A 23,271-nucleotide genomic window follows, 5' to 3' on the forward strand; every position below is an offset into this window, starting at 1 on the left:
AATTTTTTTTTCCTATGTTTGTCCCTCTGCCCTGTCTCACTCTCCCATTACAATATCCCTGCTATATACAGTTGTCTTCCAGAAGAGTTACTGAAAAAGTGATACATACAAGTAAAGGGAGAGAGGCCACGAGTTCCAACCATCAGCTCATAAAGTTTTTGGCAATAGGGAGCATAAACTCCACTCAGGGTTGGATTAAGGGAGGGTCTCCTGCAGATCCACAAGTGTAGGTGAGTCTCCAGGGAATGCAGTTTCAGGAAAGCAGTTCTGGTACGCAGGGATGATTATCAGCTGATGCGGCACAGCAGTCATCTTGTAGTTACCAGGAATGGTGTTGTGGGAATCTGCAGTGTGAGTTGTCCTTGGGTATCTGGCTTCCTCAAGAATGGCAGAGTAGTTCTTGTTTTCCCCTGAGGTAATGCAGGGCTGGTAGCTTATCATCTTCTCAAGTTGCAAGTTCTTCAACTTTGTTTTTGGTCTCTGGGCCATTCAGCGCTGGAGAGGCAGGAAGCCCCCGGCAGCGGGGCCCCTGGAGTGGGGGCCAGGCCGTTCCCTGCGCACGGCTGCGCAGGGGCGGGGAGCCCCCCGCGGCCCCCAAAATCTCTCTTAAAAAAAATTATGTCCACACAAAAATCTGGACATGGATGTTTATATATAGCAGCTTTATTCATGATTGCTAAACTTGGAAGCAACCAAGATGTCCTTTAGTGGGTAAGTGAATGAATAAATTATGGTACATCTAAACAATGGAATATCATTCAACACTAAAAAATTAGCTATCAAGCCATGAAAAAAACAAAGGAAATTTAAATGCGTATTACTAAGTGAAAAGCCAATCTGAAAAGGCTACATAGTATATTAATCCAAATATATGACACTCTGGGGAAGTCAAAATTATGGAGACCATAAAACAATGCATGGTTGCCAGGGATTAAGAGAAAGGAAAGGATGAATAGGCAGAGCACGCAGGATTTTTAAGGCAGTGAAACTATTCTGTAAAATACTATGATTGGAAAATAATGGGGGAAAATTTGAACATTTTAAGTGGTATCTGTAAATCTAAAACAAAATATTTTGCAGTTATGGAGAAAAGATATTCATTTTTTCCTTAATAAAAGTATTAGTCACCAGGGGCTGGCACATGGCATGGTGGCTAAGGGTGCTGGACTCCTACATGGCTGACCGTGGTTTGAGTCCTGGACCTGGTGGTTTGTTTCTCTTCCTCTCTCTCGCTCTGTCCCTCTCTGGTCAAAATAAAATAAATAAATAAATGAAATTAGGTGAAAATTTCTTAAAAAAAAAAATTATTAGCCTCCAAAGTTTTCAAAATTGTTGTATTTTACATTTTTTAAAGAATTATTTTATTTAGGGACCAGCAGCTGGGTAATGGCTATGTTGCTGGACTCCCATGTAGTCGACCGCGGTTTGAGTCCCGGACTCAGTGACTTAAACTCACACCAGGTGCATGTGCATGCATGCCCAAGATCCCAAGAAGAGAATGGAGGAGAAGGGATTGTGGCATGGCCATCCCCCCGGGTGGTGATTTCTCACTTTCTGTCTCTCTATCTCTGTCTTTCTGGTGAGCACACGTGCCCTATAGCAAAAACCTTCCCCCCAAAAAAATTATTTTATTTAATTTTTAAATTATTTTTATTTATTTATTTTTAATTTGAACAGAGAGGGACAGAGTGTGAGAGAGGGAAAGTAAGAAGGCAAGCTGCCAGATCTGGGACTCAAATTGCGGTTGGCTGTGTGGGAGTCCAGTGCCCTTAACCACCACACCACCTGCTGGCCCCCAAAATTGTATTTTGATAATGCAAATAAAAAGAAAAAACTGAAAAAAATCATAAATTATAGGGACCAGCAAGTGGTGTAGTGGTTAAGGCACTGAACTCCCATGGAGTTGACCATGGTTAGAGTCCCAGACCTGGTAGCTTGAAATTCACACAGGGCACATGTGCATGTATTCCCAGAATCCCAAAAGGAAAATGGAGAAGGGATTGCAGTACGGCAATCCCCCTGGGGAGTGATTTATTGCTTTCTGTCTCTCTCACTCTCTAACAAGCACAGATGCTCTATAGCAAAAATATCTCTTTAAAAAAAAAAAAAAAAAAAAAAAGAGGAGCAAGTAGATGACATGGTGCTCAAGGGCTGAACTCCCACATGGCCAACTGCAATTTAAGTCCTGGACTAGGTGGCTTGCTTTCTCACTTTCCCCCTCTCTTTCTCTCTCTTTATCTGTCTCTTGTTGAGCACATATGCCCTATAGCAAAAACTTTTGAAAAATAATAGCAATAATAATCATAAATAAACGCAAAGAAAAATGATAAATTATAGTCTATGAAAACTTTATTTAGGGAACCAGCAGTTAGCGTAATGGCTATGTTGCTGGACTCCCACATAGTCGACCACGGTTCGCGTCCCGGACCCAGTGGATGAGCACGCCGGGCACGTGTGTGTACATGCCCAAGATCCCGAGAGGAGAGTGGAGGAGAGGGGATTGCGGCATGACCATCCCCCCTGGGGGGTGACTTCTCGCTTTCTGTCTGTCTGGCGAGCGCACGCGAGCGCACGTGCCCTATAGCGAAAAAACCTCTCCCCCCCCAAAAAAAAATTAATTTAAAATCTGAAGTCAATGTGTACAAGATTTATATATTACACAGACACATGATTGTTGGTAAGCATTTAGTTACATTTTAATTACCCTATTTTTGATGTGGAAAAAATAATCAAATACAGGCATATTTTATGGAATATATATATAAATTCTTACTGAAATTTTAAATAAAATATACTATGATGGTAGATATGTATTTTCTTATGTTTGTCCATACCCACAGAATGAGTGACAGATGCATCATTGTAGTCTCATTGATTATAACAGATGTTTACTCTAGTGCTGAGTGTGGATCGTGGAGATGGTTGCGCGTGTGTAGAGACAAGGAGGAGGTGGGGTATATGGGAGCTCTCTGTTCTCTCTGTTCAGTTTTGCTGTGGATATGAAACTGTTCTAATAATGATAGTAATAATAAGGTTAGGGGCCCAGACAGTGGTGCACTGGCAATCCCGCAGGGAAAGTTTCCTGGTTCAGGTTCAGAGACCTCCTTCCGTACACTGCACAGCGGTTGCCCATTTCCAGGGCTGCCTGAAGGATGCGGGCAGGTGACAGCATCAGGACCTGTTAGGGCTGCTATTTCCTCTCTTTCTCGCTTCCATGGAAGAAAGAAAGAAAGAAACTAGGTTTCTTTCTTTAACAAACAAGGTTTGTTGATTTTAAAAACACAGTAATCTTATTAACATGAGTGGATGCATTTGTCACACTTACCAAATGATGCACTTAGTATTTGTGCATTTCATTGCATGTAAAATTTCCCTCAAGCCAAAAAAAAGCATAAGCAAATATTGAACTCTTACGTTAAAATTTAAACACCAATATAAACTCATGTTTTCCTCTCTTTTTTAAAAAATGTGTATTTTCTAAAGCAGTATTGGAAAATGAAACAAACTAGTAGTATTCATCTTAGTTAAGATAAAATTACTCAGAGTAATATTACTTGTGACGTTTCAGATGAATGAATGCATAAGCAAAATCATTTTTAAAACAACAGAGCACGGGAACCAGCAGTTAGCGTAATGGCTATGTCACTGGACTCCCACGTAATTGACCGCTGTTCGCGTCCCGGACCCGGTGGCTTAAACTCATGCCGGGCGCATGTGCGTGCGTGCCCAGGATCCCGAGAGGAGAACGGAGGAGAAGGGATTGCAGCGTGATCATCCCCCCTGGGGGGTGATTTCTCACTTTCTGTCTCTCTGTCTCTCTCTGTCTGTCTGGTGAGCGCACGCACCCTATAGCAAAAACCTCTCCAAAAAAAAAAAAATAACAGAGCACTATTCAAATGTGCTATAGTCATCCCTCACAGCAAACTGCAAGGTAGGCATTTTATCTCCATTTTAATACAGACTGAAGTTCAGATAACTTAAGTGGCTTTCCCAGAACCTTTATGTAAGTGGCAGAGTTGGCAGGTGCCAGAGAGGTTTACAATTGATTTCTTAAGGATGGGTCAACGGAGAAAAATGGCCCCATAAGGTTCTTTTTTTGGGGTACTTTACTTGAGCTTGAAGGTGGGGGACCCACCCTTTGTAGAGGTTAAATTTCTACATGCTTAGTGATTCTTCCCCATATGCTTCTCTAGTTAATATACAGGTAAAGTTTATCTAACAGTTTTTTTTCCTGAGGTTTTTGCACAGGGCGCATGCACTGGAGAGAGACAGAGAGCAGGAAAGTGAGAAATCACCCCCAGGAGGGATGGCTACACCATAATCTCTTCCCCTCCATTCTCCTCTTGGGATCTTGGGCACTCATGCACGCACAAGTGCCCAGCATGACCCTCCTAGTCTAGTGCTCAAGCTGCGTTTGGCCATGTGGGAATCCAGTGTTATAACCACCACACCACCTGCAGGCATCTACCTAACAATTTTAACATTCAGAGTCAACTATTAGATTGAGAACAAGGGAAAGAACCTCAGTGGAATTAACATTGTTTATTAGAGTCATGAAATTGAAATATAATTTGTAAATTGAATAGCAAATTTATAAATTCATTTTGCAGAATTTCTTTTTTAGGCCTCCCCCTTGCTCATGTTGAAGAAGACAGTGAAGAGGCTCGTTCTGCATCTTCTTTCTTTGCAGAAGTTTCACAGTATATAAGTGGGTGAGTAGCAGTCTCTCAGTCCAACCTACTGCAGTTTTGTTTAAATAATCCATGTCTTTGTTTACATTTTTAGTAGTATAACTTTTTGAATGATTTAAAATTGGTTATGAGAGCCAGCGAGTGGTACAGAGATTAAGGCAGCTGGATTCCACTTGGCCGGCTGCACCAGTCCTGGACCAAAGTGGCATGAAAAACATGATGGGCACATGTTCATGTGTGCCCAAAATCCCTAGAAGAGAATAGGAAAAAAAAGGTGAGGCTATCCCTCTAAGAGGGTGATTTCTCAATTTTTCTGTCTCTCTCTCTTTCTCTGGCGAGTGCATGACATTATAGCAAAAACTGAAGAAAAATTTTTAAAAGCTACATGATGTAAGATGCAAGATTTGTAGTATTCTTTAGGAAATTATTATGAGATTTAAATCTTGAAACTATTAGCTAGTTGAGAAATTTATCTTAAATGTTTAAATTTTCATGGGTAATAAATTAAGTATGTTTTTGATGGGCTGGTTTAAAATCTGGAGTCTGATCAGTGTTCTGTCCTATTCGGAATTGTTGTCTCTTAGCTGTATTGGGTGTGCTATTCCTGGCTGGTATTTGTGGGCCTCGTTGAAGAACGGCATCACTCCTTATCTTCGCTGTGCTGCATTGTTTTTCCACTATTTACTTGGGGTAACTCCACCTGAAGAACTGCTCACCAGTAAGTAGAAAAATGAAATCACATAGTAGAAAATGGGAGACTTCATTTGTTCCTTCCATCAAGTTCAAGAATACAAAGTTAGAGCAGGAAAAAACACTTTTTACGCCCTACCTTTTTCACCTGTGTTTGGTCCAAACATGTGTGCCCTTGCCCTGGCATAGGTGAAAGGTGGGACAAAAAAATCAGATCAGCCTCATAATTGGCAAGACCTACTTTTGACTTCTACCTATGTACAGTTTATGTACTTGAGCTTATAAAATATCTGTACACAGAATATAAGTGTCTTTAGAGTAAGTTGTCTAGGTGGGAGGAAAACTTTGCCATGTACTTTGTTATATGAATTGTGAACATGTAACATTATTAAAAAATTTAGGTGCTATTGGGAAAGATCTGCTATATCCAACCAAAGCCCTGTGTATTTACCAACAGGGTCTTCTTCTTTCTCATTTATTTGATTATAAATCTAGATAAAAGTAGAGAAGGCTTTGGTGACTGTTTGGGTAAAAATCAGAATATTTGGGGACCAAGAGATGCCATAATGGTTATGTTGTTAGACTCTCATGTAGTTGACCACAGTTCAAGTCCCAGATCCGGCAGCTTAAAACTTACACCAGGTGGGACCAGCAGGTGGTGTGGTGGTTAAGGTTCTGGACTCTCTCACATTGGCTACCATGGTAGCTTGCTTCTTGCTCTCTCTCTCTATCTCTCTCTCTCTCTCTCTCTCTCTCTCTCTCTCTGTGTGTGTGTGTGTGTGTGTGTGTCTGTCTGTCTGTCTGTCTGTCTGTCTTTCTCTCTGGTCAAATTAAAATGAATGAATAAATAAAATCAAATTTAAAAAATCTTTAAAAAATGGTTAAACAGGCTCCACCGCCCTCATTTAAAAAAAAAGAAAACTCACACCAGCCATGTGTGGATGCGTGCCCAAAACCCCAAGAGGAGAATGGAGGAGAAGGGATTACAACATGGCCATCCCCCCAAGGAGTGATTTCTTGCTTTCTGTCTCTGTCTCTCTGGTGAGCACACATGCACCATAACAAAAATCTCTCTAAAAACAAAAATATTCAGAATATTTCTCTGATTTTGGAAGAGTCACTAAAATTGCTCAGGCTTCCTTTTGTCCTTTGTGAATAAACTAGCCAGGCATCTCTATTGGCTACTAGCTTCTTATCATGAACTCAGTCCAGTAGGTTTTATCTGGTCTAAGTTTGTTGTGAATCTATATAAAATAGGATGCCATTGCCCAAGTAATTGCCAGTATAGGTACAACAAGGTCATGTATTTATCTAGTAGGTACTATAGTACAGCAGTAAATAAAGTCCTTTCCTTTATTGGGAGATCAAATGTAAACAGATAAGTAAATGCTATATGTCAAATAGTAATAACTACTACAGATAAAAATAAAAGAGGTTGTAGAAATAGAAACTGCTGAGGCCAGAATGAGGAACTCTTTGAGGTAGTCATAGAAGACTTCTTGGGACCAGCAGGTGGCATGGTGTTTAAGGCACTGGACACTCCCACATGGCCAACCACGGTTTGAGTCCTGGACCTGCTGGCTTGCCTTCTCACTTTCTCTCTCTCTCTGTGTGTCTCTCTCTGGTCAAATTAAAAATAAATGATGAATAAATAAAGGTAAATACATAATTAAAAAAAAAGAAACACTTCTCTGTGAGGAAGATTTGATCAGAGATAGGGCTGATCTGGACAGATAGTTGAAGGAAACGCACTCCTAAACAGAAGGAACAGTGAAGACAAAGTCTTCACTTGACATAGCCAGAGAATATAGCACAGCAGTGAGTGTGGCTGAAGCCTAAGGAATAGGGACGCTAGCAAGAGAATGTGGTCTAAGAGGTAGCCAGGGCAGATTGCCAGGGCAGGGCCATTGTGCCACAGAAAAGTCTTTGTATTGTTTATGTATTTTATGTATGTTTTCATTATGGTGATTAAACTTTGGAGCATCTGATCAGGAGTGTGACTCAAGATTTATGTTTTAAAAGGAACACTAACTCTTTTTTTTGCCACCTACAGTTTTTTAGCGCACGAAATACCCTTTTTATTTACTTTATATAGACAGTATAGAAATGAGCATAAAATAAAGTCTGTTAACAGATTGTCTAGGTAGAATAATGTGTTCATTAAATATGTTTTTATTCGCTCACAGATTCTGCAGAAGGAGAGTATGGTGCACTCTGTAGCTATCTATCTTTACCCACAAATTTGTTCCTGCTCTTCCAGGAATATTGGGACACTGTCAGGCCCTTGCTCCAGAGGTACTGTGGGGGTAAAATGTCATTGTTGGGTTATTACACCGCTTGAACATTGTATTTACAGTTATTTGCTAAGTTTTAGATTGATTAGCATTGATTGAAAGGTTGGCAAAGTATAGGAGATTACTAATTAACACACATAAGACCTGTAGCCATGGGCAGATAGAATTTCTGCTTACTTCACTATTGACAGCCGTTCACTTCATTATCTTCCCTGCAGCTGCTGTCTCATCCTGGTTTTAAATCAGGGAAGGGGATGAAATGTTTTAGCAGATACAGAGTCACAGTTGTCAGAAGAATCCAAATTGGGGCTGTATCCAAACAGTAGCACATCTCACATGGTAGCATGCATCTCAGCAGGGTGACTGAAAAGAGAAGGAAAGTCCCTTGGTAGATGACAGATAGGAGTTAAATTTCCTAGAGAGAAGTATATCCTTCTTTCAGAAAAACTTTCTTTCTACCCTAGTATTTCCTGGCCTTCCTGTTCACTGTTACCTCTCCTAATCTTGCAGTCTCCTTCCTCTATCTTTATGTGCACCACTTTCTACCACTTGCTAATTGGTTCTCACTATGTCGCTCTCACTTATTTCTCCTGTGGTTTTCTTTAGTTTCCTTGCTTCTTTGCCATTTCCTTCCCCCTCCCCATCTTTTCCTTTAATCAGTCTTTTTCTGTCTGTGTTCAGGTCAGTATTTGTGTAAATGTTGATCTCTGTCTCTTGTCACCCTTCTTTTGCACTAGGTCCTCTGTGTTCTTTTCTTTGCTTCCTCATTTCTCATGAGATTCTGAACTGCAGTATGATCAAATTGACTTGTTTTTAAAAATTGATCATACTTGGTGTTGAGTATAATACAGTAGATTAATACCAATTTTACTTTTATAGAGTACATAAGTTTTGAACTTGGTATTCTAGTTTAGTCAAATACTAAAAATTTAAACTTTGAAACAGAAAGTCATTGCCCTTTGTACCATACCTGGCCCTGCTTGCCTCAAAGTCTTTTCTCCTCCCTCTCTGCTCTGTATTGCAGGGGAGTGACTCCTGCAGGCCATATTTCCCAGTCTCCCTTGTCAGCTGACCACTGCCTGGGTTTAGCCAGTGAGACACTGGCAGGATATTGGAGGCCAAGAAGAAGAGATAAGCCTGAAATAAGCTCTTTGGCTCCAGTTCCCAGCAGCCAAGTCCACTGGGATTCCAGTATCCCTGGTGACCCTAGTCCCTGGGTTCCAGTAATACCTCTGTTTCCTTTTGTTCCTCCAGCTGGGGGGGTGGGGAGTCTTTAGGTTGCTTTGCCTTTGTCTCATGACTGCCTTCTCAGCCCTTTTCATCACTTTCATTACAACATTTTGATATTAAATTCCTTCTTGTTTAAATACTTAGAATGGCTTTCTATTTTCCTAGTAAGACCTTGGTTGGTAAACATTTTAAAAAAGAAATTAACCAGAGAGGGGAAGTAAAAAACAGACACAAAAAAAGGGAAGACAGGTAGAGGAAAAGAGCAAGAATAAGATAAATAAGGAAGGGAGAACCAGGAAAGATGGGACACAAGAATCGGAGAAAACGGCTCCTGAAAATTGCTACACTGAGGATGTAGTGACCCGTTTGCTTTTTCTCTTGGCTTCCTATACAGGTGGTGTGCAGATCCTACCTTACGGAACTGTTTGAAGCAAAAAAGCACCGTGGTCAGGTTGTTTTTACTCCCTAATCCTTTCCCAACCACAAGTTGTGTTTCCTAACAGTTGATTTGTTGAGCATTCTTTCTAGTCTCCCTTCTTCATTCTCAGTATGTTGTTTCCTACCTTTCTGTACAGTATTTATCTAAACCACTTTTTTTCTTTGAAAATAAAACAAGATATAAATAGAACTACTCCCCTGCTTTACCTGTCCACATGCTTAGAAACTACGCCAAAATTTTTTCTTCATCCTTCCTGTCTCCTTTAAATTATGGCTTGATCGGGACCAGCAGATGATATAATGGTTACATCACTGGATTCCCATGTAGCTGACTGCGGGTCATCCCAGACCTGGTGACTTAAAACACGCTGGGCATGTGTGCATGTGTTACCAAGATCCTGAGAGGAGAACGGAAGAAAAGGGGTTGTGACGTGGCATCCCCCCTTGTGGGTGATTTCTTCCTTTCTGTCTCTGTCTCTTCGGCGAGTACATGCTCCCTATAACAAAAATCTCTCTCAAAAAAAAATTATGGCTCCATCAAAATCTGTCTTTCTGATGTACCAATTCAAATATTACCTCTCTGTGAAGTCTGTGCTGATACATCCTCTCATTTGTGTGTGTACACATATGTGTGCATATCTGCCAGTACCCTAAATCACTAAATGGCAAACTTAACGAGGAGGAGAAGTGCACATTTACCTTCTATGTATGTTCTCTACATTCTGGCCTGTAATATGCACAGGGTCTAATTTTTATTTGAATTGAATTGCATCAATAAACAGAGAGGAATTGACCCCTCGCTTTATTTTTTTTTAAAGAATTATTTTATTTAACTTTATTTATTTTAATTTGACCAAGGAGGGACAGAGTGAGAGAGTGAGAGAGAGAGAGAAAGCAAGCCTCCAGGTCCAATACTTGAACCGTGGTTGGCCATGTGGGAGTCCAGCGCCCTTAACTACCACGCCACCTGCTGGCCCCAGACCCCTTGCTTTAAATACCAACACTAGGGACCAGCGGGTGGTGTGGTGGTTAAGGTGCTGGATACTCCCACATGGCCGACCATGGTTCGAGTCCTGGACCTGGTGGCTTGCTTTCTCACTTTCCTTCTCTCTCCCACTGTCCTCTCTCTCTGTCAAATTGAAATAAATGAATGAATAAATAACATTAAATAAAAAATTCTTCAAAAAAGATACTAGACTTTTTTTCTATAGGTAAAAGGAGCAAAAAGTGTTTTTTTGAGAGGTTTTTGCTATAGGGCGCATGTGCTCACCGGAAAGACAGAGAGAAAACAGAGACAGAAGGCAAGAAGTCACTCCCCAGGGGGATGACCATGCCGCAATTCCTTCTCCCTTCTCCTCTCAGGACCTTGGGCACACACACACACACACACACACACACGGCCGGCGTGAGTTTAAGCCACCAGGTTCGGGACTCGAACTGTGGTCGACTACATGGGAGTCCAGCGACATAACCATTACGCCATCTGCTGGTCCTGGGGAAGCAGCAAAAATTGTGAGACATAGACATTTGCCTCCTTTTCTTATGTCTCAACCCTTGAACTCATTTCACCTCCACTATAAATGTGCATTTGCAGTTTTCTCTGTAACCCAACATTAGTGATGTTATGGTAATAGACCCAGCTCCTGTGCTCACATACAGCAATATTCACACAACCATGGAAAAAAATCTTGGGTGGAAGGAGAAGGAAAGTTTAAGATACGAAGATATGTTTATGGACTGTTAATCTCATAAAATTATTCCTTTAAGTCATGATGTCCCTTTTAGATAATCTCTGTTTCCTTAGCGAGGTACTCAAATATTCTGGGAGATTGAAAGGAGCTAACATAAACAGCTTTTGGTCATGGATACTGTAGTTAACATACATAAAACTCAGGATGTTATTACGGGAAAGTATAATAACGTATGAAATAATACCATTAATGGTAGAGAAATTTAAGGAGAAATGGGACTAGCAGATGGTGTAATGGTTACATTGCTGAACTCCCATGTAGTCGACCACAGTTTGACTCCCAGACCTGGTGGCTTGAAACACACCAGGTACATGTGTGTGTGCCCAAAATCCCAAGAGGAGAATAGAAGAGAAGGGATTTTGGTGGGGCCATCTCCCCTGGAGTGTGATTTCCCACTTTTTGTCCCTCTGTCTCTCTGTCTCTAGTGAGCACATATGCCCTATAGCAAAAATCTCTCTCAAAAAAAATTTTTAAGGAAAAAGATTCTTAATGAGGCAAAGTCTTGAGTAGATCATTTTAAGCTGAATATGAAAAAAATTACAAAATTTAAATTGATTGGGATGTGAAGAGAGGCTTTTATGTTGCTGAGATGATCTTCACCAAGGCATGTAAGAGAGGCTTTTATTGTATCTATTAGGGTGAACCGAATAACATTTGCCAGAACGTATCAAGTATCAGTATATTGTGTTCTCCATCAGTATCTCATTTAGTCTTCACCAGGTCTGTGAGTTTCTGTGATACAGTTATTCAGATGTTACATTTTTAAAATCAGTATGAGTCTTTAACCGATGAGTTTATTTAAGATAATGTCTGTCTGTCTGTCTCTCCCCCACCCCTATTTCAATCTATTACTTAATTGATAGTGTGCTCGTGAGTGGTGAAGTATAATATATTCAATCCTGGTTTATATACAAGGAAATGCAGGCTTAGGTTTGGAAATTTAGCAAATTGAGGGTTTTTATCAAGGTCTGTTTGATTTCAAAAACTGTTCTGAACCTTACTTTACGTACCATCCTTCACAGTCTAGAAGTGTGGCTGGAAAATTTAGGTGTAGGAAATAGAAGCAATTGAATTTGGAAAGGAAGCCAGCTGATGGAAGGTTCAGAATAAGAGGCTGAGAAGTTTGGGTTAGTTAACAATGAAAATTATCGTACTTTGGGTTGCAAGTAGATGGGTCCTTTTGTTATTTTTAAGACATTCTTCTATTGCCTGGGTTCATTTTTGATCTGGAAATATTTACTCATAAAATTCCTTTTAAATTTTTATTTCTAGGTACCCTAGGAAAAGAAATAGTTTGATAGAGCTTCCTGATGACTATAGCTGCCTCCTAAATCAAGCTTCTCATTTCAGGTAAGAAGACATGCCTGTGTCTGTGTGTGTGTGCGTGTGTGTGTGTGTGTGTGTGGGTGCGCGCGCACGCGTGCGTGCGTGCGTGTGTCTGTGTGTTTGTGTTTTGCTTTGGATATTTCTTGCTAGCTCAGTAGTTGTTTCATTAGAGGGACCAATTTCTATTTTCTATAATGTAGTTCCTCAATCTTTTTAAACCATGAAACCTTTTTTTTTTTTCCTCAAAGAAAACTTATGTAGAAGACAATTATAATAGCAAAACAGATAATAGCACTCCAGTTCAAGCCTGGACCCTGGAGAGAAAAGTATATTCCTATACCCCTAGGGTTTTTTTGGCCCTGTGTCTTTCTCCAGGCTCAGAACCACTAAAGCAGTGGTTCTCAAACTTTGTTCTTGTCTCTCTTTTCCCTTTCACTGACCACTTGAATGGGGAAAATATTGGTTGGTAGCAGACTGGTGAACATTACTTGTGAAGTTAGATTACACTCATTAATTACACTAGGAACAAATTACCTGTTACTTTTGTTCAAAGAAAAGTAAACAAACCAGTTAAATAAAGGTTTAATAGAGCAAATCTTAATATGATTTAAATGGGTAGTTATACCTGGCTTCCAGACAACTCCAGCCAGCCCTTTGGTCAACTCAGCATTTAAGTCAATGGAACAAAAAAGTGGCTTGTATGGGGCCAGCAGGTGGTGTGGTGGATAAGGGTGCTGGGTTTCCACATGGCCAACCATGGATCAAGTCCTGGACCTGGTGGCTTGCTTTCTCACTTTCCCTTTCTCCCTCTCTCTCTCTCTCCCCTCTCTCTCTCTCATCAAATAAAGAAAAAAATAGCAATAACAAATGGAAATAAATAAATAATTCTTTAAAAAAAAAAGTGACTTGTGCAGTGAGAGGAAAAGTGTACAAACAACATAAGCAAGGGCGTGCCATAGGGAAATCACTGGTTACATTTTGAAGTTTGTCTGTATTGACTCTGTTTAGAGGATGGGATGTCTGATTGATTGAAGCCTAGCTGCTGTGATTGGCTGTAACTTAGCAACCAGCTCAGAAAAACAGCCTATCGTGCGATTTCAGCTTATCATAGGAATTCAAGTGTGGGAGTACAATGGCTGTTTTAGTCCAAAATAGTTTAATGCTTTTATAAGAGAAAAACATAAATGTATAATGTGATTCTGTGAGATAATGTAATGTCCTATAAAGTTAAAAATAAGCTTTTATTTTATTACACTTACCTTGTTATAATATGATATAAATTATTTGAATAGCACAAATTCATAAGCAGCATACCACCGATGAAGTATCACTGAATGGAGAAGTTACATTCACATCTGCATTAGCCATTGGTTTGTGAATATTTCATATTTGAATTACAGTGTGTCATGTCTTTTTTTTTTGGAGAGATTTTCACTATATGGCGCGTGCACTCGCCAGACAGAGAGAGACATAGAGACAGAAAGCGAGAAATCACCCCCCAGGGGGGATGGTCACGCCACAATCCCTTCTCCTCCATTCTCCTCTAGGGATCTTGGGCACGCACGCACACGCGCCCAGCGTGAGTTTCAAGCCACCGGGTCCGGGACGCAAACCGCGGTCAACTCTGTGAGAGTCCAGCGACATAGCCATTACGCTAACTGCTGGTTCCCTCGTGTCTTGAAAATAATAGGCCCAATCCATATAATTGTACAATTATGTGGATACTCAGGTGGCATCACATCACTTTGTACCAAACCAAATTGGTAATGATGACATTAAATTAGCAGTAACAAGGGGCCAGCAGGTGGCATGGTGGTTAAGGCACTGGAATTCCCAAATACCAACCACGATTCAAGTCCCAGACCTGGAGGCTGGTGAGCTTGCGTTCTCTCTCTCTCTCTCCTTCCCTCCTTCCCTCCCTTTCTCTCTCTCTCTTTCTCTGGCAAAACTCACATGAAAACTTATATATATACATACATACATACATACATAAAATTCTTTAAAAAAAAAATTTGGCAATAACAACCAGCTGGTTGTGTTGTGGTTAAGGTGGCTGGATACCACATGACCAACTGTGTGGTTTGAATCCCAGACTTGGGAGCTTGAGAAACACTCCATGTACTGGTGTATATGTACCCAGAATACCCAGAAAAGGGAAACATGGAAGAAAAGAGATTGTGGCATGACTACCTGCCATGGAGCAGTGGTGGGGGGAGGGAGGGTTGCTTTCTAACTTTCTCTTTCTCTGTCTTCAGCTGGTACATGCACCCTTTGTCAAATTAATTTTTTTTTTAAAAGGCAGTAATTTATAATTAAATATGAGAATTTCAGCAGCCTGAAAGTCAAATCCTGTACAAGAAGTTGTTGTTACTGATTGCCTTAAGCTATGAAGCCAAGACTGTCCCAGACTCCAGCCTCTGTTCCCAAATAAAATTGACCTCATCTATTTATTTTATTTTATTTATTATTATTTTTTAAATTTGCTATATGGCACGTGTGCTCACCAGAGTGAGACACAGAGAGAGGGAAAGTGAGAAAGCAAGTCACCAGGTCTGGAACATGAACTGTAGTCGGCCATGGGGGAGTCCAGGACCTTAACCTCCACACCATCTGCTGACCCCAACCTCACTTTTCTAGCTCCGTTGTTGGTCAGCCAGCCATCCAGAAGTTGAGTCATTTTACCTCTCACCCTTCGAAAGTAGTTAGATCATTTCAAAGACTGTGTCTAGCTCTAAACTCAGTGATTCTCCTAACCTTAGGGCTGCGTTGCTACCATGGAAGTCCAAGGAACAGGTATTATTTTCCAGTTATTAAAATGTATCAGGTTGTTGGCCCTTAGGAGAATCTGAGAAGAATGTTGATGTATAATCACAGTAGAGATCCTCCTGGATTATATTACTACTTAGGGGTTTCAAATAAGTGTGAGAATAAACCCTGTGATCTCTTCCAGTTTTATCGCCATCATCAGTTTTCATTAAGACCAAAACCACCTCTAGGATCGAAAGGTGACTGCTCAGTAATTGTACTTTAGGCACCCTCTGCTCTTTTTTTCTGTGGGATGGCCAGGGACCCAGATTCAGCTATCCTGCATGAAAATGAAAAAAGATGTTCACTTAGGTGGCATGGTGGTTAAAGGACACTGATTCCCACGTGGCCGACTGTGGTTCAAGTCCCAGACCTGGCAGCTTGCTTTCTCACTTTCTCTCTCTCTCTCTCTGTCCATCTCTGGTTAAATTAAAATAAATAAAGTTAAATAAAATAGTTACTTAAAAAAATAAAAGAAGATGTTCACTTTATCCAAAAGGGGCTGTACGTTCTGGAATACCACCTGCTCCAAGAATTGAAACTAGCCTCTCTTCATCTGCAAGGAACAGGAATGGAATGCCTATGCACAGCATCCCTCTGCTCCTCTGTAGTCAATTTTTGTTTTGTTTTGTTTTGTTTTGTTTTGTTTTTTCATCTTACCTAAGAATGTGGGAATCAGAGAAGAAACTGTCAGTACTCTGATGGAAATTGTTCTTTATTATGACCTCAGTGTGGGCCTAGTTGGATCATTCTTTTGGCTACATTTATTTTTTACTGCCCAATTTAAGGAATTCCAAGGAGTCATTATAAGAGCTGTTGCCTCCCAAATTAAGGAATTCTTGATGTTTTCCATAGTGTTCCCTATACAGCAGAGATAAGAGGAGTGTGGGAAACTCCTTTTTATAATAAAAGCTAACCCTTTTCCCCTTTTGTAACAAGGCTCCAGCGTACCACTCTGTAAAATGGTCATCACAAAGTACTACTTGGTTCAAACAAGCCAACTCACTCTGTCACTTTTTTTCTAAGATTTGGTGTGATTCCCAGGTAAAAAGGGTACGTTGATTCAAGACTATCCTCTCTCATTTTTACCCTAAAGATCTCGATATTTCAAAGAAATATGGGGGGGGAATACATTTAGATTGCATTGATTTGTGTTCTTTGTTTTTACTGTAGGGCGCATGTACTCACCAGAGAGAGTAAGAGAATGTGCAGAATCACCACCCCTCCACACCACGGTCCCATCTCCTCTTGGGATTTCGGGCACATGCCCAGAATACCCCAAGAGGAGATTTTTGGTGTGACTTTATGACCAGCATGACTTTCAAGCTTCTGGATTCAGAACTAAAACCACACGTCAGCCATGTGGGATCCAGTGCCTTAAGACCCTTCTACTTGCTGGCTCTAGACTCTGTTTGGGGTTTTGTTGTTGATTTTTGTTTTGTTTTGTTTTTTAATTTTGCCAGAGAGGAAAAGAAAGTGTGTGGGGGCGGGCGGTGAGAAAGCACCCCCCAGAAGGAATGCTCACACCACAATTCTGTCTCCTCCATTTCTCCCTCTTTTCGGGATTTTAGTCACACATGCACATGTTTCTAAAGCTGCCAGGTCCAGGACTCAAACATACAGTCAGTCATGTGCGATCCAACTACCTTAACCACCACACCAAAGGCTAGCCCTACATTTGGACTCTTAATGCAAAATATAATTTTTTAAAAATTGTGAGGAGTCAGCAGGTGGTATAGTGATAATGTTGCTGGACTCCCACATGGCCAGCCATGGCTCATGTCCTGGACTTGGTGACTTGAAAATCACACTGGGAGTATGTGTGTCCATTCCTAAGATCCCAGGAGGAGAAGGGATTCCACCATGGCCATCCCCTCTGGAGGTGGGGATGATTTCTTACTTTCCATCTCACTGTCTCTCTTTCTCTCTCTCTGGTGAGCACACACACCCTAAGGCAAAAAACTCTTTTTAAAAAGTCATTACATGCCTACAAGATCGTGTTTTTTCCAACATTGAGGGCACAGCTTGACTAAACCAATACCAGGGAGGCAGTTGACCAAAAAAATCGGTCATGTTAGATGAAGACTGGATTCCGTAAATGAACTTCAGTCTCAAGATATTATTATTTAACTACCATACTTCATGAGAATTATCAGGACACCATATATTTAATAATAGACTTGCTTACTATGAGTTAATTGAAGATTTTTTGATAAGTCCTCTTATGGAAAGTGTTAAAGAGTATCAAAGTTTGGTACAATGGCACACACCTGTAATCCTAGCTACTCAAGAAACTAAGGCAGGAGGACTATGAGTTCAGGGCCATCCTGGGCAGCCAAGAATAGCAACATGCTGTCTCTTTAAAAAAAAAAGAAGAAGAAAAAGAAGAATGAACTAATTAAATACTTTTTTTCTGGAAAGGGGCCAGTGAAGCACGCTTCATTCCTAACTGCATGTGTGGTTTGTTTTTCCACTGTACTGAATATTTCCTCCCTTTTTTAGGTGTCCACGGTCTGCAGATGATGAACGAAAGCATCCTGTCCTCTGTCTTTTCTGTGGGGCTATACTATGTTCTCAGAACATTTGCTGCCAAGAAATCGTGAATGGGGAAGAGGTTGGAGCTTGCATTTTTCATGCACTTCACTGTGGAGCGGGAGTCTGCATTTTCCTGAAGTGAGTAGGGAATAATCTGGAAGTTTCATAATGAACTTAAGGAATATGATCTAATCTGGAGGCCGTTATAGTGGGACAGTGAATTAATAGGTAATCAAAGAGTATGAAATTGTGTTTGAGAAGATACTATAGAATAGTGAAAAAAAAAAGTAGGATTCTGTTCAATATTTTCATTATTTGAGAACATTTTCAATAGGATAGATTTTGTATTAATTTAAAAGTATACTTAAAAAGTAATCATTGTTTTAGGTTGTCTTTTCAATGTTATTTTGTTCCTTTCCTGTATTAACCCTCCATTTTCCCTGGCCTTTTAGCAAAAGCTTGAATAGAACAAGTCACTTGTATTTATGGAAGAGGAGTGTAAGTTGCCTGAAGGAGAGAAATAGAGATCAAAGTGGATGTGCGTGCTTTTGTTTCATTCTCCCCATGGAATGTAGTTTCTGTTTACATGAACCCAAATATCTTACCAACTGTGAAATAGATACTCATAGTTCATAAGTATCTTGTGAACAAATAAAAACAAGACTGCAAGGAAGTCAAACCCAAACATCTACTTTTCTCTAGGGAACCTGCACAGTTCTGTTTACTTTATAATTTCTCTATAGTACTTACCCCCTCCGTGCACACGTACACAAGCATTGTTTGTATCTCTTTGTATCCCAAGTGCCTTAGGGTGGCAGTGGTTCTTTTTCATCTGCACTCTTAGAGGCTACCTCTAACCAGAAGAGCCTCGCACTAGTTGACATTGTATCTGTCTGAAGCTGTTGAATTTCTGTACTTCTGTTAAGCTTTTTCCACACTAGGTTGTGAGTTCAGAAAGAGAATAGAAACAACTAGCACCATATTCCAGGGTGTCTGTGGCTCAAGTAGACAGCCTCCCGTGATCTGTCAGCATTACTGATCCTAATATTTGAAATCCACAGGCACAGGTCTTTTCCTGTAGCTTCAGTTAAAATAGCAACATTTATTTTCCTTTTTTTTTTTAATATTTCTTTAAAAAAAAAAAAACATTTATTTAATTTCATTTATTATTTTAATTTGACCAGACAGAGACAAAGAGAAAAAAGGAAAGAGAGAAAGCAAACTGCCAGGTCCGGGACTTGAACCACAGTCAGCCATGTGGGAATCCAGCACCAAGTCAAACCCAAACATCTACTTTTCTCTAGGGAACCTGCACAGTTCTGTTTACTTTATAATTTCTCTATAGTACTTACCCCCTCCGTGCACACGTACACAAGCATTGTTTGTATCTCTTTGTATCCCAAGTGCCTTAGGGTGGCAGTGGTTCTTTTTCATCTGCACTCTTAGAGGCTACCTCTAACCAGAAGAGCCTCGCACTAGTTGACATTGTATCTGTCTGAAGCTGTTGAATTTCTGTACTTCTGTTAAGCTTTTTCCACACTAGGTTGTGAGTTCAGAAAGAGAATAGAAACAACTAGCACCATATTCCAGGGTGTCTGTGGCTCAAGTAGACAGCCTCCCGTGATCTGTCAGCATTACTGATCCTAATATTTGAAATCCACAGGCACAGGTCTTTTCCTGTAGCTTCAGTTAAAATAGCAACATTTATTTTCCTTTTTTTTTTTAATATTTCTTTAAAAAAAAAAAAACATTTATTTAATTTCATTTATTATTTTAATTTGACCAGACAGAGACAAAGAGAAAAAAGGAAAGAGAGAAAGCAAACTGCCAGGTCCGGGACTTGAACCACAGTCAGCCATGTGGGAATCCAGCACCCCCAACCACCACACCACCTGCCAGCCCTATTTTTCTTTATTTAGACAATGCATAATTTAGTAGTATTTGTCTATATTTATGTTGTCTTTATATAGATATTAGCCATATTTTTTCCAAGACTGACTTAGCTGCAGTGTCTGTCATTTGTATGCATGCATGCAATTATGTTTTCTGTTGGTTGTGTTGTCTTTCAGAATCAGAGAATGCAGAGTGGTCCTGGTTGAGGGCAAAGCCAGAGGCTGTGCCTATCCCTCCCCCTATTTGGATGAATATGGAGAAACAGACCCTGGCCTGAAGTAAGATTTTATTTTAATGGAAAGATGTCAATCAGTTCTCTTTCATACTTGTTTTAGTTCAGTCACATTATTATATGTGAGTAGTAATAGTTTCTTAAAAACAAAAGCTGAGGGGGCCAGTACATGGCATAGTGGTTAAGACACTGGACTCTCATGTAGCCAACCGCAACTTGAGTCCTGGACTTGGAGGCTGCTTTCTCATTTTTTCTTTCCCTCCTCCTCTCTCTCTGCCTCTCTCTCTGGTTAGTACATGTACTCTGTAACACATTTTTTAAAAATAGTAATAATAATTTTTAAAAGTAATATTTTGGGGGGACCAGCAGTTAGCGTAATGGCTATGTTGCTGGACTTCCATGTAGTCGACCGCGGTTCGTGTCCTGGACCTGGTAGCTTAAAAATCACATCAGGCGCTTGTGCGTGCGTGCCCAAGATTCCAAGAGGAGAATGGAGGAGAAGGGATTGCGGCATGGCCATCCCCCCTGGGGGGTGATTTCTCTCTGTCTCTCTCTGTCTGGCGAGCGCACGCGCCCTATAGCAAAAACCCTCGTCGCCCCCCCCCCAACAAAAAAGTAATTTTTTTTTTAAGTGAAAATTTTCTATAAGGCACATGTGCTTGCTAGAGAGAGAGAAAGCTAGGAATCACCCCCCAGGGAGGTTGGTACACCACCATCCCTTCTCATTCGTTCTTTCAGGATTTGGGGCATGCATGCACATGTGCCTCACTTGACTTTCAAGCTGCTGGGTCCAGGACTCGAAATGGGGTGGACTAAGTGGGAGTCCAGTTCTTTAACTCCACCTACTGGTCCTAAATAACAATGAAAAAAAGAAAAAAAAAAAAAAGCCAGGGCTAAATATTGAGAGATATTATAAATAGCTGCAAATTAAATAATATATATATGATGCCATCTTAAATGTAGCACATAATTTTTACTAAGTTTGTGATTCTCCAAAATTTGAAGAAAATACTCCAAAAAAAATTTTTTTTGAGAGATTTTTGCTATAGAGTGCATGCACTCACTGGAGAGACAGAGAGAAAGTGAAAAATCACCCCCACCATGGCAGATGGCCATGCCATAGTCCCTTCTCCTCCATCTCTTAGGATATTTAGGTGCACATGCACCAGCATAAGTTTCAAGCCGTTGGGTCCAGGACTCAAACTGAGTTGGCCATGTGGGAGTTCAGCACCTTAACTACTACGCCACCTGCTGGCCTCACTTCTCCAAAATTTTTAAAGATATCAGTCATCCTAGCTTTTGAATGTTCTGTTATTTTAATCAACCTTTCTTCAGAATTTGAAGTTTTAACATTGATCCAAAAGGAAAAATCTGTAGTATCTTGTGAGGAGAGTTTGGTTTAGAGTAGATATTCGTTGTTTCCATTGCAAGACTTGAAAATTTGAATTAGCAGGCTCTGTCAGCCCTCTTTGCTTCTGAGCCTTAGCTAAATATCTAGAATCCTAAATTTTCCTGTGCCCTTCCCAGTGGTAGGAACTGGGGTTCTACTCTGGGAACCTGAGAATGAGGAGGTAAAAGACCACTCTAAAAATGGCCCCCAAAGTACATATAGATAGAGATTAGATCCCTTTACAGTAAATTCTTTTTATTTCACTTAAATTATATTCTTTTAAAATAGTGTTCAAGCTTAAGACCTTAAGATCATAAAAAGATCCATTTTTATTGTTTTGGCATTTGACCTGTCTTTAGGTTTAGGAAGAAAAATGTAAGTAATTAATGACTGGAACAATCTGAATTGTTCCAGAAAGATACAAAGAAGCAGAATTTTAAAATTAAGCAATTTGAAAGTTCCCAACCAGCTGAGATACTTGAATGCTTTAAGAAATGAGGCTCTCACAGATCTCCATTATTGATAACAGCCAACTTCAGTCATTTTGGAGTAGCTGTTAAGTCTTACAAACTGTGCATCCCTTAGACTGAAGTGTAGATTATTTAAGTATTTGCTAATCACCCACAAGTTTGTTGTATCATAAGGACAGTTATAACCAAATATTTCTTAGTAGCAGAATATAATTTGAAGGCTTACCGTTATACCTCAGACCTAACCTTTATTATAAAAAATCATAAATAGAAGCTGGATAAGCTGTGTGAGGCCAAAAAGCTACTAGTACCCTGTTTGGTCTAATCATCCAAAGAAGAGTAGTGCTGCTTCAAGTTATAAGCCTCCCTGTCCATTTAAACGGGGTCTCGTAATACCCATGGTATACTTGACCTGTGTTCTGAAGAGTCGAAGAGCAAATGTCTGCTTCATTAACTTGAGTAACCTGTCAAGTCCTTACTGGTCGACAGTGACAGGAAGCTACTCCTCTTTAGACTCTGTCCTGGTTACTCCTCCTAGTTCCAGAAACATCAAGAGTGCATACTAATTTAGACAGTAAAAAAGTGGCAGTTATTGATTGAAATTTATATGTTGTTGTTGTTTTTCCTGAAGGAGAGGCAACCCCCTTCATTTATCTCGTGAGCGGTATCGGAAGCTCCATTTGGTCTGGCAGCAGCACTGCATTATAGAAGAGATCGCTAGGAGCCAGGAAACTAATCAGATGTTATTTGGATTCAACTGGCAGTTATTGTGAGCCCCACCTCTGCCTCAAGACAATCACAAATGACAGTGGTAATAAAGACTGACTCACAGTTGTGGAGACCTTTCAGAGGGCTGGGGAAGTGAGGATCTTTTGCTCCGTGTCCAGATTCATGTACATTGATATAATGTTCCTTAGTGGAATATTGTTTTCAGTTAGCAATCATATGCTTCAAGGGAGAACAGGACATAGATTAATCTGTTTTATGTTCTAGAACACTAAAGAAATATTTGTTCATCCCAAGTGTCTGATTTTGTTAATATTTCCAGGAAACTCATTTTCTTCTTAATCTGTCCCATTTCATTTCAATTCATTTCATCTACCTGGTAAATTAAGTTACATCAAGCAATTGTGGACATTTTTGTATATCAGTTAACTCATTTACAATTTCATATTTGATGTTTTCCCCCTACATTTAGTTCAGCCACCATTGGATCACTGACAAGATTCTAATACTATGATAGTCTTCTTTACAACTAAAGACGAATTGTAAACACCATGCAGTATACTTCAGTTAAGGAAGATTTTAAAAAGTAAATTTTTAAAATGATTTCTCTTTTAAGGAAGTACTCCTGATGTGCCACCTGCTGCTTTAGCCAAAAATAATCTAAACCTCTGTATGGGCAGAGTATGATTTCTGCCAGTGTAGAAAAAGCTTTTTCCCTACTGTAGACCTACAGAAAAGTTAAGGATAATGTATTCTTATTCATTCCTGATGATATAATGAGCCTGTAATCTTCACCTCTG

At 40.1% G+C, this 23,271-nt stretch overlaps 1 protein-coding gene across 4 annotated transcripts in view; it reads left to right on the forward strand.

The window, feature by feature from the left end:
• UBR1 (ubiquitin protein ligase E3 component n-recognin 1) overlaps positions 1 to 22,593 on the forward strand; it is a 162,010-nt gene extending 139,417 nt beyond the window's left edge. The window contains exons 40-47 of one of the 4 annotated variants that reach the window (XM_006158632.3): positions 4,625 to 4,712; positions 5,276 to 5,409; positions 7,568 to 7,676; positions 9,300 to 9,356; positions 12,367 to 12,444; positions 17,728 to 17,898; positions 19,830 to 19,931; positions 22,377 to 22,593. In XM_006158632.3, coding sequence (XP_006158694.1) covers positions 4,625 to 4,712; positions 5,276 to 5,409; positions 7,568 to 7,676; positions 9,300 to 9,356; positions 12,367 to 12,444; positions 17,728 to 17,898; positions 19,830 to 19,931; positions 22,377 to 22,518 — 881 coding nt within the window. In that variant the 3' untranslated portion in view covers positions 22,519 to 22,593. Of the gene's footprint in view, positions 1 to 4,610; positions 4,713 to 5,275; positions 5,410 to 7,567; positions 7,677 to 8,699; positions 9,043 to 9,299; positions 9,357 to 12,366; positions 12,445 to 17,727; positions 17,899 to 18,212; positions 18,862 to 19,829; positions 19,932 to 22,376 lie in introns of those variants that run through there. The other 3 variants (XM_027775784.1, XM_027775785.1, XM_027775786.1) reach the window with 3 other exon arrangements.
• The last annotated feature ends 678 nt before the right edge of the window (positions 22,594 to 23,271 follow it).

Source organism: Tupaia chinensis, unplaced genomic scaffold, assembly GCF_000334495.1.
Source record: "Tupaia chinensis unplaced genomic scaffold, TupChi_1.0 Scaffold000605_1, whole genome shotgun sequence".
Lineage (NCBI taxonomy): Eukaryota > Metazoa > Chordata > Mammalia > Scandentia > Tupaiidae > Tupaia > Tupaia belangeri.